Source organism: Salvia hispanica, chromosome 6, assembly GCF_023119035.1.
Source record: "Salvia hispanica cultivar TCC Black 2014 chromosome 6, UniMelb_Shisp_WGS_1.0, whole genome shotgun sequence".
Taxonomy (NCBI): domain Eukaryota; kingdom Viridiplantae; phylum Streptophyta; class Magnoliopsida; order Lamiales; family Lamiaceae; genus Salvia; species Salvia hispanica.
In genome coordinates, this window is record NC_062970.1 from 310,451 (window position 1) to 327,890 (window position 17,440).

Sequence of the window (17,440 nt, forward strand, 5' to 3'; positions counted from 1 at the left end):
TTAAAGTGAGGCTTTTTGAAGTGCAGTATTTTGGAGTAGAGTTTGAATCAAGCTGAGAGCTTTGGATTTGGGGATTCTCCCCAACGGACTTCTCTTCTTCCTCAACGCTTCTCCTTCTCTTTCTTTACAATCTCAGGTAGTTTATTTCGGATTTACCTTTTTGTGTTAATTGATTTTGTCTTTAACCTATCTGTTTGATGTTGATGGGCTTGTTTTGTTTTGGGATTGGAGCTCATTTTATCTCTTGTGTTGCTGTTTTGGGAAGAAATAAAGTGATGGGTTGTGTGGAAATGAAACAAAGTTTCGATCTTTGCTATGAAGAATTGAAATGCTGCTCCTTTTGTTTTGTTTTTTTTTGTTTGTCTTGAACTCTATTCTGGATCTACTGTGTCTTCTGGAAATATGGGTTTTTGTTAGGATTTTTGTGGAAAGCTTTAATTTTGAAAAGGTTATCAGTCTTTTGTTGAAAGATCAGAACCCTAGCAAGAATTGGGGAATTGGGAAAATGAATTAGGTTTTTATGAGCTGGATGCAAAATAGGTCTGTAGAGAAGTCTTGGATTGGGAATGTGGTATTCTTTGTTTCTGTATGCGGACAAGCTAAATTGTGTTTTTATCTTGCTGGGATGAACATGACTTACCGTGTCTACTTGGCTTTCGTTGGATTGATTAGTGATGCTTTTATTGGCTTAAGCAGGATTTTTGGATTTGTTTATCCGAAACTGAGGAAGAAGAATTGGATGTGTGTTTTGGAAGTTGAGAAAGCATGATTGGGGAAGTTTTGAATGGTGATCTTTGATGTAATAGTGGTATTGTGACGCGAGTTTTGACAGAGATGGGCAGTCGGGACATGACTCTGACTCACCCTTTTAAATGTTTTAAATCTTCAGATATGAGTAACACAATCTTGAATTTGAGCCAGACCGGTAATTTTAGGGAGCGGTATGTTCTTGGAGATCAGCTAGGCTGGGGGAGATTTGGAATTATAAGAGAGTGCTCTGATAAGTTGACGGGCGAAGTTTTGGCTTGCAAGTCTATTTCAAAGGAGAGATTGGTTACAGAGGACGACGTTTGGAGTGTGAAGCTCGAGATTGATATTTTGACTAAGTTATCTGGGCATGAAAATGTTGTGGATCTCAAGGCTGTCTACGAGGAGGAGGATTACGTGCATCTTCTGATGGAACTATGTGCTGGTGGGGAGCTTTTCCATCGGATCGAGCAGCTGGGAAGATTGTCGGAGCATGAGGCACATGTTATCTTCAAGCAGCTGATGGAAGTCCTCATTTATTGTCATGATAAACGCATTGTGCATAGAGATTTGAAACCTGAAAATATCCTATTAGTCTCGAGGTCTTCCTCAACTATCAAATTGGCCGACTTTGGTCTCGCAACACATATCGAACCTGGTATGATATTTGTTTATTAAATATAGTAGCATTCCATTGGATGCTTTATTCAGAATCTTTAGCTTCTCTATTAACAGGAAACGCACTGCGTGGGACCGTTGGGAGTCCTTTCTACATTGCTCCCGAGGTTTTGGCCGGAGATTATAATCAAGCCGCTGATGTGTGGAGTGCCGGTGTTATTCTATACATTCTGCTAAGTGGGATCCCTCCTTTTTGGGGGAAAACCAAATCGACCATCTTTGATGCTGTGCGAGCTGCAAACTTGTGTTTCTATTCTGATATTTGGGATCACATTTCGATGTCAGCTAAGGACTTGATTTCAGGAATGCTGTGTCTCGATCCTGCGAAGAGATTAACTGCAGCTCAAGTACTCGGTATGTTGATGCTCATTTTCGTAGACTTTAATGTGCAGTAGTTTGATTTTATCATTAACTAGGGTGTAATTATCAAATTTTCGAATTCTGAATCTCGAATATTCTTTAGATAGCGACTCTCAACTGAATCTTGAACATTCTATAGAAAATACATATACCAAATGTTTGGTTGAGTCTTAACTCTAGATTGTGGTCTTATTTACACAATCAATTAATTTGTTTTTCATGTTTTGATGGTGACCGTTTCACTTACTTGCAGCGCACACGTGGACAAAGGATGCTCCTCGGGATACTGATAAACTGTATAGACAAGATATTTTCCAATGTGAACAATCAGAAGTCGGCAGCTCTTCTTTCTCGAACCTTACTATTGCAAGGGATCAGGATCTTAGTTTCTGCAATGGATCGCCACCAGTTGTGAACAGTGAGCACGAAGATTCCCCCACTTTCTCATGCCAGTCATCATTCTATTCAAGTCCGATGAACCAGCGCACACCTTCCTCCAAACGAGATGGCGTTCATTCTGGTAGCTGCTGTGAATCGCACGGACCAGAATTCTCGTCTCCAATTCCTTCAATGCCCAGTTTTACCTTTTTCACCCCTATGCCTGCATTTGAACCAAGCGAAGAATCACTATGTTTCAAGACCAAAACACTTTCAATCGATAAAGGTACATCGTGTGCTCTAGAATGTCATCATATTTTTCTTCACATGTTTTTATCTTTCACTAGTATCCAAACACGTGCATAAGTAACGCGGCAAAGATGGAAAAACTGGATATGGCATTATTCGTTTCTATATTATTGTGAAAATGCCTCATCTCCAATTAAATGGAGAGTGTATATTCTTGTTCTGGTTTTGCTTCTTCGTGGATGCATGTCTTGACAATCGGGTGTTGTGCTTGTGCTTTCAGAACCAAATATTAGAAAGCTTATCCTACTGCCGGATTCTTCACCACCCGGACAAGACAAAGGGGAGCAGAAGTCCGAAGTCCGTAGGGGAGGATGGGCTGCCGGCACTTCAAAATCTACAAACTTGCAGAGCAAGAGGAACAACACAATCGGAGTTGGTGAACTCGACCATCTGGACCTCATTTCCACCGTTGCTGCAGTTAGCCGTTGGGCGTCCTGCACGCAGATTCCAAGCGCAACATCACTGCTACCTTCACTTGTTTGCTAGCTAAGAGAGAACTAGAAATGTATTACTATTTTAAATTAAACGTAGAAATGTGTTACTATTATTGTTAAATTAAACTTATATTATTCCAGGAATCATGTATGAGTATGACTGCAGCTGATAGGAATGGAGAGTGTATATATATGTTAGGAGACATTACTGATGTTGAAGGGGCAAAGCTAAGGATGGAACATTGCTTTGTTTTCTTGCTTTCAAATAGAATGTTTGCTTTGTTGATACGCTGATTTTGTTAGTACTTTTTTTGTTTACATTTGAAATGTAAGCTTCTTGTCTTTTTGGCTTGAATGTTTTCTACCAGGTAAAAGAAACTATGGCTGTAACAAATGAGTGTTTTTTGTTGAAAGTGAGTTGGAAAGCTAGTTCTTCATCATATTGCAATTATCAAATTGTGCCAAAAAAGTTGTGATGGATTCTATTTGCATCATAAGATTAATACTAGTAGTTCCTACATTTCTTCCCAGAAAATGCTAATTCATGGTTTTATCTGAAAAGTTCATTATAAGTTCGATTAGAAACGTACTAGTATACAAGCAAAACTGCAATAATATTTGACTCACAATGATCTCACAATAGAATAAAAATCACGCGATGAACTGATTGATTTCCATACACAAGCATGTTCGTTAGTACAAACGGAAACACCAAAAAAGGAGAACAAAAGATTCTCAAACTTCATATGTGCTCTGAATATGGGGATTCCTACAGACGATCAACAAGCATAACTGAAAATCAAATTCACTCTTCACCGTTCCTACTCAGCTTAACGCACAGTTCCCTGTCAAAACAAAACCCCACAGACTAAGTGGCAAATCTACAGACGATATATACTACAGAATGGTCATTAAAATAATATTGCAAATCCAATGAAGCAACCCAGTAATCTGTAAGCGAGACGAGAGGCAACAAAAGGTAGTCTCAAAGAAAATGTGTTCCTTAAATTAGTGAGTTATAAATCCAAACAAGTTAATCACTGATTGGAAAATTATGAACACCAATAACTCGAAAGCTCCAAATGTCCAAGCTGTGGCAATTTTTCCTGTTGATGGACTCCCAACATATTTGATGCCGGGCTTAAGCAAAGGCTCAACCGTCTAACTAGTTGGAAAATTCACTAGTAAATACTTACATTGTAGAAGTAGTTACTCAGATCAAATGCACCCAATATAACTCATCTTATATCAGATATGAAAATTGTTGTAAAATGGAACTCTATCGAGGTCTAAAAGTATCAATTGACACGATGCAAAGTTGACTACTATTCCACACAAAAACTGAATTTTAAAACCGACACTGAAGCAACAAACAGACACACAAGATAAAAATGCCATGGAGGCTGGAATAGTACATGGATGAGAAATAGGAAACAAACCAGAAAGAGTTACAAAGTCAAACTGATAGCTTTGGATCCACTGTTCCAGTAGCATTTCCTTCTCCTGACATGAGATGGTCAGGATCCTGCAACGAGTAACAATGACAGCATTAGTTTCACCGACTCAGTGTGTAAAATACACATAAATACACCAGTCTAGCATATGGTCACCTCCATTCCCCACTTGATGTAATCTGGGGACTCACAAGCCTTGTACTCATCGACAAGACTCTCAATCATATCTCTGGATTCATCAAATTCTGAAAGATCATTGTCCTGAACATGTTTCAACATTCTGGTTCAGTCAGAGAGTTCTGATAATTTAGAACTGTGGAAAACCTAATTACATATCCGTACTCAAACAAATGAGCAGCAGACAAGCATATGTCTGTTATCCAATGAAATTTTAAACTAGACATCAACTGGTTCTGCTTACACAGAAGAAAAATCGACATTACACTGTCTCTCTGGGAACAATTGAGCAGATTCACATGTCTTCATAACTATGTAGTGATATAAAATAAGTCATATAAATCAACATAAATTCTGAAAACATGGACTTAATACAGCAATCAACACAGAGCAAATGACAGAGAACTTACAGCAAACATTGGGTGATTTCTGTAGTTATCAAGAAAAGCCTGCCTCTTTCTCAGCTTGTCGTATTGACTCAAGCACTTTGAGAATAAGTGGCGGATGCCAGTATGACTGGCTAACATGAGTCCACTCACCTAACGGATACAGAGAAATTATGATCAGGATCTTTCAAATTACAAAATGTGATTTGTTTGTCTATATATAATACGGAACAGGTTGTATGAGTTTTGAAAGTGAATTTTAAGCAGCGGTAGTGCTTAAAGTAGAAAATGAGTTGGCTGCGCGAATAGGAAATAATTTAGCTGAATTCCAACTCAAGATTCCATCCTAGTGAGAATATTAACATTCTGTAGATAAAAACATAGTACTCCACTAAATAGTTGTTTTTATCACTACAGCACCACATAAGTTCTTTGTATTAGTAGGATAGAGTGGACATCTTCTAGTTATCACTTAAGCATGAAGACATAAGATTACATTAGCTATTCAAGCGAGGATAAACAGCACCCAGATATATTCTTGTATTGTATCATGCACTTAATCTTAAAATATTTAGGTGTTAATAAATGATTAGACATTGGAAATAATGTGGTCAAAAGATGCGGACCAACCATGAGGTAATTGGTTTATGGATGAACAATCATGAAACAAGAGTTAGCAAGCCTGAACAAATATTCTTATCGATGGAAACTAAACAAGTAAAGTCTTACACGGTGAGCTGTTTGCACGTAAGGAGACTTCCTAGACAGAGCAACCTGTCAAAATTGCAAAATAGCCTCATATAATAACCTGATCAGATGACCAAAATAAAAAGGGAAATAAGATCTAAGCATACCTGAATGCTAGCAGGTCCCCATTCAATAAAATTAACAAGTTTTCTTTCACGTATTCTCTGTAAACTATCATGGACCTGGTTTTAGGGAAAGTGAAGTCAGTACTAGAGATAGAACACACGTGCAACATTTAAAAAAGAAAGAAAGTATTCAAACCAGAGCATGTCGTAGGTACTTTCAGATGAAAATCGTAGGCAAGCCACACTTTTTACATGGAGTGTAGATAAGATTGATTTCACATTTACAAGCATAGAAGCATCTCAGTAATGAGTCTAATGACACAGGTGACCATATTCATGTCCCATCAACTATAGTTTCACATATTGGATTTTCAGTTGAGGCATTGGGATAAAACGCTGTAAATTCATCTGAATTTTGTACTCCATAGCTCTCATAAATTACCAGTCATCGCAGTTTGATGAAACACTGCTATTTGTACCATTCATACTTTATACATCCCTTGTTAAGCTCCAGCAAAATTCAATAATATGTCTGAACTAATGTTGTACTGCAATAATAGCAGCTGAACTTGCAAAACTGTAGCTCATGGGACATTTCTTTGCAAAATCATCTGTAGACAAGCTCATCTAAGTCTTGTATTCTATTTTAGTCTTATAGTAAATGATGAAATTTGTAGAATCAGATTTTAATTTACTAATAATTGCAATGTTGAAAACTTGAAACCAAGAAGACAACACCACAACTATCTCCATAGTAGTCCAATGATCTACCATGCCAAATCATGTCAAGGGCATCGTTTAGAGTACAGACCAGACCTCTTCAGATTTAATACAAATAGCACCATCATGCCAAAATTAATGGGACACAAAGTTATACAAGAAAAGATTCACTGGGTCCAATTCTGAATAATTTTGCGTAAATAGAAACCTAACAACCATTAAATATCCTTCGCAGCTAAACTGCAGATTCTCTTTCACAGCCATAAACATGGTTGAAATAAAATTAAAATGTACTAACTTCCAAGTAACAAACAGTACCAAGGAACCATATCCTAATTTGTTGAGCATTTAGGATAAATACCTGGGTAGGATCCACTTCTCCTTGAATAATGTTCAAAATTGATATATATTTTGCCTGACTAGCCTCTTTTGTTCGGGCACAAGATGAAACCATAATATTTTTTGTCTGTAAACAAGAATACCATGAGAGATTTTTTCAAAACTGAATTGAGAAAAATGGAGAGGGTTCTATCTTGCCTGAAGAAGTCTTCTCATCACATCAAGTACGGTTGTTTTCCTAATTACATTAGCCTGCCAACAGGAGCAGCTGCATAAGATTGCTAACTTACAAATTCGAAGAACTACACTTTATCGCTAAGCAACAATACACAACAGAGCAAAAAAATTTGAAGTCCAAAACCAAAAGTAAAAACATGAATAACGGTAATTGCTAGTGAGCAGAAATATGCTAATCTAAAATGTTTTTTACAATTAGAGCATTAGTTGTCAAAATACTAATAAACTTCATAAGAAGCTCAATTCTCAACATGTACAACTCTTTCTGTTAAGATGATAAACTGTGCTTCCACATCTCACACATAACTTTGTTTAGGGCAGAAAATCAAACTGTGATCTTGAAACAATGAAAAAACTAGAGTTCTCAGCAGTAATGGAGCTTAAGAATGTCAAAGTGATGAAGCCATTCTAGCAATATGTGTATCCACACTCTTTTTCATAAAAAGAATATAACACCAATTGGCAATATCACCAGATGAGATTTGCCACTAGAGCCACAGCGCAATAGAAGTTTTCACACATACTGTAACTAATAATGCATACATAGGTGTCAATTAGACATTAATAAAAAAATTGAAGGGGATTTAATAGAAATTTAGTCACTAAAATACAGTGGCAGATGCAGAACTGCGTGGGGAATTGAAGAACCATCTTAAATTACACTAACCAGGCACTGATTATATATATACTGTGTTATTAAGATCTTATAAATGTCAAAACCAATAGAACAGTTATGCATCTACGATAAATTATCTTTAAGAACTCATATACCACTTTGACATTAACAGAAAAACTCAAGCACAAAGAATGATTTCTACTAAAAACACAATCATTTTTGAGTAATGGCTAAAAAATATTACAAACAACAAAAAAAAAGACAACCAACTAGGTAATTATCTACTATTAGTTAATGATATCTAACCTGGCGTTCCACAGTAAGAGGTGTATATCCTGTCATTAAAAAGTGGCACCGAGGTGTAGGGATCAAAGAAGCAAGGAGGCCAACCAAGTCATTATTCATGTATCCTGGATACCGTAATGTTGTAGTGCTTGCAGACATGACAGTGGAAACTAGAGAATTTGTTTGAGTAAAAGTGGGAGTTGTGATGTGAAGCCGCTCTACAGCAATCCTATTGAGTGCAGTATTGTCAAGAACAACCACACAATCAGCATTCAAGGTCAAACGCTTGAGCGTTAAAAGGGAATTGTATGGCTGTACCACCACATCACTAGTCTCGTTTTGGTTTGGAAATACACTATAAGTTTGTACAAGTTTTTTGCTGTATCTGTCATTCAAAGTTTCCAAGAGATAAGAACCCATCCCTGCATCAAAGAAAATCAATTTAGTAGTAGAAAGCAATTACCACCAGAACCTAGCTACTACATTGGCAGAATTATTTGCTCACTCCATTATGATGGCAACAAAACTAAGTCCTAGACAAGACTCAAAGCCTCAAATTAAAAGGATATCAAACTAATTCATCAATAGCCTTGTATTAAGCATAAAATACAATCCAGTGACTATGCTCATAAGTTTATGAATCTATACCATCTGATGCCACCAGTAATTTTATAGTAATAAAGTTACCTGAGCCTGTTCCACCAGCAATTGAATGGCATAGCACAAAACCTTCAAGACTGTCACTGCCATCTGCCTCTCTATCAATCATGTCCATCAAATCCTCCTCATATTGCTTTCCCTGATCAAAAGGATAAAATGTTTCAGGAAAAAAATATTGGAATTCATCAAATGGGTTCATCTAGCAAATGCAACAATCAAAGATAGAAAACCAGCATAAAACCAAAACAGGAGATGTATAATTTAACATATCAAAGCCCAAGAAAATCACTTAAGATATAATTTCCCTTTTTGACATATTGAATTTTTACTTTTGGAAAGATGATACAAATGCAGTGGGCACTAAGTTAAATTGTGGTGGCCTATAGGCACTAAGCAAGCCATGATGATTGATCATTTTGTTTAAGTGATATGAAAAGAAGAATAAAAAACAAGGGAACCCTACTAATTTCCCTAAGAAACCCCAAGAACTTGAGTAGTTAAATAAACAGCCGTACCTGATGGTATCCACTTGCCCAGTTATTCCCAGCACCTCCTCCATGATCCGCAATGAATACATTCTCATGATTGTAGAGATTCCTGTATTCGCCATTTTGTATGCTATTAATCACCCGAGGCTCCAAATCCATAAGCAACGCACGTGGTATATAATGCTGGTCATCTGCTTGATAGAAAAACACATCCTTACGGTCACCTCCCTGCACAATGCACATTCATCATGCAGATAATTTAGTGAATACAATCACCCAAAAAAACTGTACATTAGACAATTTCCAGCACTTTGAACTGAGATAAAATCAAACAGTCACCTATCTTACTTGCTTGCCATTTTTACTTTCCAATAAGCCAAATCGTGGACAGCATGTAAAATATCAATGTAATTCATAATCTCGCTCGAATTTTAGCTCTATAAAGGGGGGGAACTAATTTGGGCCGAAAACAGTAACACCGTAGTAGCATTAAGTGTGGCAATTAACGATCTTCTACATCTATACAAGTGGCACGAAGTACACAGAAAGAAAACTCCTCACACAAACGAGCATTAGCAACATAGACACACCACTCCCAAAATCCAGACCCCGAGAGAGAATTCAGCATTTATGCGAAAAACAAAGCGGAAAAGCAGGGATTTAGAAACCTGGGTTGCAAAATCTTCGAGAATGCCGTCTTTGCTGATGCCGTGCTCGAGGCAGAGCTGCTTCCAGAACTCCATTCCGATCTGGTTGCCACATTGGCCGACCTGCAGCGTGATGATCTCGCGAGGCATTTCTGGTTCTCAATCAGGGTAGGGTTTTAGCGGTTTTTGAAATTGAAATGAAGAGAGAAGAAGAGTAAAGCTACGAGTGAGAAAGATTGGGGATTTTGGAATTGGGTTTTGTTGGATTGGCGGGACCCCGACTATATACTACTCCCTCCGTCCACAAATAGGAGTCCCGTTATTCCATTTTAGTTCATCCGCGAATAAGAGTCTTTTTAGTCGGTCCGCGAATAAGAGTCTCGGTTCACTTTTACTAGTAATAGGGTTCCACTAACTTATTCCACACACATTTCATTTAAAATTAATATATACAAGTGAGACCCCTATTCCACTAAAACTCGACTCGTGTCGCTCATGAATGGGACTTGTAATGACGGATGGATGGAGTACTATACTATATATTTATGGATTAAAATTAACACTACAAATACTAGTTTCTTTTATTAAATGTAGCTTCATTCATTATTTTATGAATTCGTGATCATGAATTCATTTAAAATGGCGATGAAATAATCGTAAATGAGTATCATCAATTATGCAAAAAATTAAAAACACATTGAAATGTGAACATTAAAATTCACATAGTAAAATAAAAAGTATAATTGTGCGTTTGCCGGGAGTCGAACCCGGGTCTATTGCTTGGAAGGCAATTATCCTAACCGTTGGACTACAAACGCATAACATATTAGCCAATGTTATCTAATGTATTCATATATTAAACTTACTCACCAAATATAAATTAAACACACTACTGTCTCTAAATGATGACAAATAATGAAATATACTGATATCTCTAAAAAAGAATATCACAAAATTACCAATTGGCACTTTATCATTACAAAAGAGTCGTAAAAGCTAATACATGATGATACACAATCCCAATTCAAAGCTTAAGCAAACAATGTAGCTACAATGGAAATACACCTCTCTCCGGAGTAAAAGTCTATACGCCCTTTAAAAGTCTTTAGGTTTGGATGTTAACTCGGTAGCATCGTCGGGAATTGACCGCTTTCGATGCTATCCAGAGTGCAAGCAACCCAATCGATCATCTGTAGGGCGTTTACGGCCTTCAGCATTTTGGGGAATCCTCTAGTTTTACACATCTTTTAAATACGGACCATCACCGTTGTACCACATTTACGCAGAATGGTGATCTTCAGCTAGATGTACAACACACAATGTTTTCCTGGCATTTCTCCGAATCTCAGCCTGCAGGAGCATATTCCTGAATTGCAGCTGCAAGTTTATCCCTGTCCTCCTCTGTCTTCGTTCTCATCAGAAAGGTCCGTGCAATGACAGCATCATTGTTATCATCATCAGCCTTCAGGAAAAAAAGAAAAACTAATCAACTTATTCTTTATATTGCTAATGAGATCTAACGTATTCATCAACAAATTTACGGTGGCAAACGTTTCTTGCAGAAACATATTTTATAAACTTTTTTCTGGCCACGATCAATTTGACCCACTCTGACCAATAATCCTAGTTAGCTGGTACTACCAAAACACACTAGTGACAACTATTATGATGCATAAACAAGCTCTACTTAATAGTGAAGGTCTGTTTCTATAACTAGAGTAACACTAACACAATGCACGGATATGAACGGTAAGCTATAGTAGCACTCATGCAATGATAACATATAATCATAGTATTCTTTGAGAAAGTGTCCATAGTTTGCTGGGCAAAATATTAATAGTTGATCAATATTGATGTTTTTGTTTTATCCATATATATCTATACATTTGCTATAAGCAGCAAGAGCAAACCAAATTTTGTTGTATTAGAAAATAAAAGGCTAGAATAAGCAGAAGGAATATATCAGAAAGATCCAGCCACAAAATAATGATTATTTAAAAAACACATGTTAAAGAGAGAGAAAGCAAAGAACAAAGGTGATAACCAAACTACAGTAAATTACCTTAGTATGAAATATTGCTACTACTGAATTTTTTTGCTTGCTTGTTTTGATGCCCGGGTATAAAGAAGCATTTAGCAGCAGCTTTCCCACCTGCAATAATTGGAGGCCGTGAGCAGAATGATCAACAGACTTACAGTCTCAAGTTTGGTAGTCATCATGTCAACTAATTCTTCAATCGATTCATGCAGTATCAGCACATATGTACTTCGGTAAAGAACACAAGTATCCATTATACAGACCAACTACCTCCTAAATTTGACTAAATAAACAATCTCACTTGAAATAAAAAATTGGTCAGGGCTTTAAAGCAGTACATCTTCATCACCATTTCTCTATGTATTTCAGGCATATATGAACATAAAAGTAACAAAATTAAGGATCATTTCCAGTTAAATCACAAGTAAAATATCAAATGGTGTGTGGAGAAACAAGATTACAAAATGCATATTACCAGAATTAAATAATCGAATAAAGTGAAGGATTATCAGCATATCATAAGGAACCTACATCATTACGAATAACAATGACCGGTTTGGATTCCTTGGTGCCCTTACTAATGCCTTCTTTGCATTTGATATTAAGTTGACCCACGCCTTTATCTTTCCAGTCACCTTTGTCTTCTGGATCACTTGACTGGTAACAAAGAAAGCATGCACAAGAGTGCATGAAGAAGCATAAATTTTCTGATAAATCAATCATAATCTAGTTTGGAAGTCAGTACATCACGCAGATCACCTCTCATTGAAGAAAACAAGTATAATGCAGAAAATCAAGAATCTTAACGAAAAATAAAAGCTTTTTACTTCATCAGAATGTAATGATATGTAGCAATAATGCTACATTTCAGATTTGCTGAAACCAGAAAAGGAAAAAAAGATTCAAGACTTTTCTACAGCATAATGTGTTCATATTGTCAGACAGATTCATGAAATTGCAATAGCACATAAGGGCATAAGAGCTCAAACATGTAAACACTGTCTTATAGGGCGGGTTGGTGAACAAACAACTAGCAACTGCACTTCGGAGTAAGTTCCACAAATTATATTTTTATAGTAGTGACCAAAGTGACTAGACGCCTTCATTAGGTTTCAAAAAAAATAAACATATAGATGTTTCATCAAGTAAGGTAATTCAAATTGAAATTAAACATTAAAGAAATCATTGCTTTAGTTCTTACAACTCATGGAACTAACTTTAGAATTTTGATCCTAAGGAATCCCTTTGGGTAAGTCAGAAGATTAGATGATGGGGGGTGGGGGGGACAAAAAAGGCAAATTCCTTAAGCATGTGAAAACTGTTAGCATGCATGTATACTTCATTAGACGTGTTGCGACTGTAAACAGTATTAAAGACATCTTCTTTCTGTTGACCAAGATTGGGCTCTTTCCTCTATGATCTCTCTCCAACAAGATGGTCAGTCTATTTCTACCACATGCGTACCTTAACATAAAGTTTGCATTTTACTTCATGCACGAGAACAATTCCTTCCTCTTGGCTTTTCTTTACAGATGGACTGCTAGGCTGTTCAACATCCTCATCTGCGTTTCATAAGACCACACAAGAAACAAAGTAAATAACTTAAGCAATCGATATGCAACCTCTTTCCAAACATCTTAAAAAGTAAAGAGCAAGAATTTTATCGCCATTATTCTTTGATAGAGGAACGAGAACTTGTTGCTTTCATGCCAATCAATGTTGCTAATGGCGGATGGTGGGTTATGACAGTTTTCCGAAAACCCACCATAAGGCTAAGGCAGATAATGTGGCAGGTATGATAAAGATAAGATAAAACTAAATTCTAGAGTTTAAACATATTGAACCAGTCAGAAAATGTGGGGGGCGAGAGGTCGTGATATAGCTTACAAACTAAATGGCAAGCTTTCAATGGGTTGGTCAAAATGGGTCAACGGTTTGGTTGCCCCAGATATCAATTTCTTTTCCTATTCGAACTAGCAACGCCATATCTACTAAAACTGCCATAGCTGCCACCAGGGCAGCCACCACAAGCCACCGCATCAAAACTGACATGCCACAGTGTAGTGATAGTGGTGTGGCAGAAACCTCAAAATTACCACATCCACCAGCCAATGCTCATAACAACCATTTAACAACATTGATGTCAGTATAGCAAATGCCACCAATAAAAAAGTTTATCTACCTAAAAATAAGATGATGTGAGGAATTAGATAATGTAGTCCTAGTTATAAACTATGGGATTTAGCAAGTACGGTGTGCGCAATGCATGATGGCTGGCCCTTAACAGAAAAATGGAGGGTCTGAGCTCTCCCCAATTATTAATTCAAATGAAGAGATGAGAAGAAACATAGAAGGGGTGAAAGGAAAAGAAAATTAATATCATATCTTGGTACATGTCCAACCTTACTATATGTGATGAGTCATCACATTGTGCAAGCATATAAGAAGATATAATCTTACTGAGAACCACTTGATCATAAAATTAAGTTCACCTCTTACCCCCATCAGCCTCACCAGAAGTTGCGTTACTTAGTGGAACTGCATGTGAATTTCCAGTGGCCAACTGATTTCCTGGAAGACACGGAAACAAAATCAGATTTCATTCAAATGAGTTAACTGGATTACAAATAACATATTTTATCATGAGGAGGGTTTACAAGGGTTTAAGGTTTAGGTGAGTCATAATGGAATTAGACGATAGAAAGACAAATCATACAATTATTGTTGAAGAGATGAAGACAAAGTGTTCTGCATAATGTATATTTTATCATCAGAGGGAACATTTATATTCGATTTATTATCAACAAATACATCCAAAATGACATTTAAAACAGATAGGTTCAATCAAGATTACCATTCCTGAAAGACTGAATACCATATCTTCAGATTGATTTATAAATCACACAGAGACGGTTAAAAGATTCAGGAAAATATATATTTTAACTGTTTCCACATGAGGTGTTACGATGCGCAGCAAAATTTTCCTAACTTAAAACAGTTTTGCATGTGATGGTGCGAGATACTACATTGCCTTCAGCCAATAAAGGTTCGATTTTTATTTTGAGTTACCATTTGGTAAATCCTTTTTTTGATGCATAGATCTATTTAAACTATTATTTTCACTTAGGGCATGCTATAGCTTTGCTTAAAACAGTTGAGGCTCAAAAAAATGACACATTTCCATTTCATTTCGCATCTTATCACAGAACAAAAGTACTCTGACACAAATATCTGAAGAAAGGACTAAATAGTGCATGTGACACCTGTCAGAAAAAAATAACAAAAAAGCACCTAATACAGAGACATTTGATTCCAGCATATTAGAGCAATTTGAGTAAGAGAACTGCCTAAATATCACAAACATGAATACCTCCAAACGAGAAAGGGGAATTTTTATTAAAGGCATTTCCAGGAGGCCAATTTCCGAAGCTTGGTGTTGTAGCTACAGAAGATTCAGGATTCCCAGGTTTGCCCGAAAATAGGTTTTGACCATTTTTATCAATTCCAGATGCAGGTTTAGAAGCACCTATAACAGAGAAATTTAATTATAGTATAATAGAGCAAATTGTGTAAGAGAACTTCATAAATATCACAAATATGAATACCTCCAAACGAGAAAGAGGAATTTTTATTAAAGGCATCTGCAGGAGGCGAGATTCCAAGGCTTGGTGTCGTAGCTACAGAAGATTCAGGAATCCCGGGTTTGGCCCAAACTAGGCTTTGACTACTTTTATCAATTCCAGATGCAGGTTTAGATTGAGCGTCATTCCCAAAATTCCAACTACCAGAACTTGGTGACAAAGCTGAAGAAAATGAAGGGAATCCCGGTTTGCCCAAAACTAACTTAGGACTGCTCTTTTCAACATCTGATGTGGGTTTCGTTTGAGCATCATTACACCGAAGCTCGCCTGGACTCTCTCCTTTTGCAGCATTTGCTTTCAGCCAGTTAACAACATCAGTAAATTTGTCCTGCAATTGAAGCCAAAAGATTAAAAAAACACAAACAATGTATATAAAATCTAAGCTGTCGTGCAATTTGCATCAATGCCAAATGTAGTATCCAAAAATATTTTGAGTTCAAATGCTAGATAAATTTAATCTTGGATTATCCTCCTAATATGCCATACACACGTGAAATAACCGATATCCCATCCCTGGAGAAAATATTCTCTGTAACTTCCAGTAAACAATAATCAAGTTACAACTTGATCGAGTAGGCTACCTGACAGCGTATATGATATCTATTTTTAAGATGCAAGAGACACATTCCATTGGTTAAACCTCCAGGTAATGTTCAGCAACCTGTTGTATTATTGAATCAAATGTGTAACCTCCAACGCTCACTCAAATTACATATAAATAGGCACCATACATAGGTTCAACAAATTTGGTAAATTTTAAATGCACATTAGAATTGAAACTTGATGACCAGAAGAATCTCCGTTCTTTTCCTAGGTGCTAACGTTCACTCAAACAACCTAGATCAATGATTCAACATCTCATGAATATGCCCACGAAAAGTCTGAACGATAGACAAACAGTACTAAAATTTCATAGGAATCAGACTCTTCTTTCACCATGACAAGAGGTATGTAGGAAATGGTGCAAGACACATGTAATATGGCCTAACAAGGTAAGGAGCTTCTAACCAATTACCATGATGCTTTTAGCATGATTTAAGTAGTCCTGAGCTCCATCTTCCCAAAGCTCATCTGGATGGTTTTTTAGCTGAGCTTGCACCCAACTGGACAGAGAAAGACATGTATATCAGCACGCACACTTCAAAGTTCGAACCATTCAATGCAAAGAAAAACATGGAGACAAGCATCCTGACAGCTTATACACCAAGAACACTACATAGATAAACAAGCTTAAACATATGCAAATTTGAGTTATGGATACAAGCAACATAACATTGTCCATAAATTTGATTGCATAACTTGAAATGCAGCAAGAAAGGAAGATGCAAGCATTAAAAAAAAAATATGAACAACAATGCCTAAAGTTTGTCACAATTGTCTAGACTACTGCTACCGATTTTCAATTCGAAACAAGGAATTGTACGTTGTTAGTTCGTTCAGCGCTTTCAAGCATAACAGTTCTACAAATACAGAATGAACTCTATCTACTAGTATACACTTCCGCATTTACACCATCTCATCCAATCTAATCTAATCATCAGTTTTACGAATTACACCATCTCATATTTTCAATTCAATACTAGCATAATAACAAAAAAGTCACAAAAAATATGAAATAGCAACCAATCGAGAAAAAAAATACAAACTTAACAGTAAAATTTAGGACCTTGCAAACTGGGTGTTGAGAGCTCTCACATGCTGTTTTGATGATTCAGCCCTCTTTGCATCCAACGGCAGCTGGGGGCTCGATTGATCCGGCTTGAGCGCATCAAGCGGCGAACCCATTGTTACTCTCTTGCTCTCCGACTGCACATTAATTTACAACAAAACAAGCTCAATTAAATTAAATTAAATTACAAAAAAAGAGGTTGCAGAGTAAGAACACAAACTTACGAATTGAGCGGATTCGGATATGGCTGCTCGCTTCGTCCCTCTCGTGAACATCTCAGCTTTAGCGGTCTCGGCGAATGAAAAAATTAGGGTTATAAACCAGTCTGAATGGAGAAGAACATATTTTTTGAAGTATTAGATATT

The 17,440-nt window shown here is 36.7% G+C and overlaps 3 protein-coding genes and 1 non-coding gene across 11 annotated transcripts; 1 reads left to right on the forward strand and 3 right to left on the reverse strand.

Annotated features, from left to right (window-relative positions):
* On the forward strand, window positions 1-3,192 carry LOC125195981 (calcium-dependent protein kinase 26). Of its 4 annotated transcripts, XM_048094299.1 has the most exons (6): window positions 1-136; window positions 697-799; window positions 890-1,405; window positions 1,483-1,779; window positions 2,039-2,449; window positions 2,693-3,192. In XM_048094299.1, the coding sequence occupies exons 3-6, from the start codon at window positions 892-894 to the stop codon at window positions 2,956-2,958; spliced, it is 1,488 nt and encodes a 495-aa protein (XP_047950256.1). In that variant the 5' UTR covers window positions 1-136; window positions 697-799; window positions 890-891; the 3' UTR covers window positions 2,959-3,192. The 4 variants fall into 4 exon arrangements, with proteins under 4 accessions (XP_047950256.1, XP_047950254.1, XP_047950257.1 ...); XM_048094297.1 differs by having other exon boundaries at window positions 697-1,405; XM_048094300.1 differs by lacking the exon at window positions 697-799 and having other exon boundaries at window positions 29-136.
* A 354-nt stretch (window positions 3,193-3,546) lies between these two features.
* LOC125197352 (tubulin gamma-1 chain) lies at window positions 3,547-9,980 on the reverse strand. Its single transcript, XM_048096087.1, has 12 exons — window positions 9,749-9,980; window positions 9,108-9,308; window positions 8,620-8,731; window positions 7,954-8,354; window positions 6,993-7,046; window positions 6,817-6,921; window positions 5,778-5,852; window positions 5,653-5,697; window positions 4,948-5,076; window positions 4,517-4,621; window positions 4,346-4,431; window positions 3,547-3,751 (listed from the first exon to the last, which is right to left on the reverse strand). Exons 1-11 carry the CDS (start codon window positions 9,875-9,877, stop codon window positions 4,363-4,365), a joined length of 1,425 nt encoding a protein of 474 aa, XP_047952044.1. The 5' UTR covers window positions 9,878-9,980; the 3' UTR covers window positions 3,547-3,751; window positions 4,346-4,362.
* A 493-nt stretch (window positions 9,981-10,473) lies between these two features.
* TRNAG-UCC lies at window positions 10,474-10,545 on the reverse strand. Its single transcript has one exon. It is a non-coding gene; the product is annotated as a tRNA-Gly (tRNA).
* Window positions 10,546-10,678: 133 nt separating this feature from the next.
* Window positions 10,679-17,440, reverse strand: LOC125196515. Of its 5 annotated transcripts, none has more exons than XM_048095053.1 (10): window positions 17,300-17,440; window positions 17,073-17,212; window positions 16,422-16,509; window positions 15,371-15,734; window positions 15,136-15,291; window positions 14,280-14,336; window positions 13,230-13,327; window positions 12,297-12,422; window positions 11,790-11,879; window positions 10,679-11,189 (listed from the first exon to the last, which is right to left on the reverse strand). In XM_048095053.1, exons 1-10 carry the CDS (start codon window positions 17,348-17,350, stop codon window positions 11,073-11,075), a joined length of 1,287 nt encoding a protein of 428 aa, XP_047951010.1. In that variant the 5' UTR covers window positions 17,351-17,440; the 3' UTR covers window positions 10,679-11,072. The 5 variants fall into 5 exon arrangements, with proteins under 5 accessions (XP_047951010.1, XP_047951008.1, XP_047951013.1 ...); XM_048095051.1 differs by having other exon boundaries at window positions 14,265-14,336; XM_048095056.1 differs by lacking the exon at window positions 15,136-15,291.

What these genes read in the sequence shown, in the direction of transcription:
- LOC125197352 (XM_048096087.1), bottom strand. Translation starts at nt 9,877, where the DNA reads ATGCCTCGCGAGATCATCACGCTGCAGGTCGGCCAATGTGGCAACCAG. An exon ending in TGCTGGTGGAACAGGCTCAG is followed by an intron (nt 8,355 to 8,619) that starts GTAACTTTATTA and finishes TCTTTGATGCAG; the next exon opens with GGATGGGTTCTTATCTCTTG. An exon ending in GAAATCACCCAATGTTTGCT is followed by an intron (nt 4,622 to 4,947) that starts GTAAGTTCTCTG and finishes AAACATGTTCAG; the next exon opens with GACAATGATCTTTCAGAATT.
- LOC125195981 (XM_048094297.1), top strand. Translation starts at nt 835, where the DNA reads ATGGGCAGTCGGGACATGACTCTGACTCACCCTTTTAAATGTTTTAAA. An exon ending in CGCAACACATATCGAACCTG is followed by an intron (nt 1,406 to 1,482) that starts GTATGATATTTG and finishes CTCTATTAACAG; the next exon opens with GAAACGCACTGCGTGGGACC. An exon ending in AACACTTTCAATCGATAAAG is followed by an intron (nt 2,450 to 2,692) that starts GTACATCGTGTG and finishes TTGTGCTTTCAG; the next exon opens with AACCAAATATTAGAAAGCTT.
- LOC125196515 (XM_048095051.1), bottom strand. Translation starts at nt 17,350, where the DNA reads ATGTTCACGAGAGGGACGAAGCGAGCAGCCATATCCGAATCCGCTCAA. An exon ending in TATCCGAATCCGCTCAATTC is followed by an intron (nt 17,213 to 17,299) that starts GTAAGTTTGTGT and finishes ATTAATGTGCAG; the next exon opens with TCGGAGAGCAAGAGAGTAAC. An exon ending in TTCTGGTGAGGCTGATGGGG is followed by an intron (nt 13,328 to 14,264) that starts GTAAGAGGTGAA and finishes TATGAAACGCAG; the next exon opens with ATGAGGATGTTGAACAGCCT.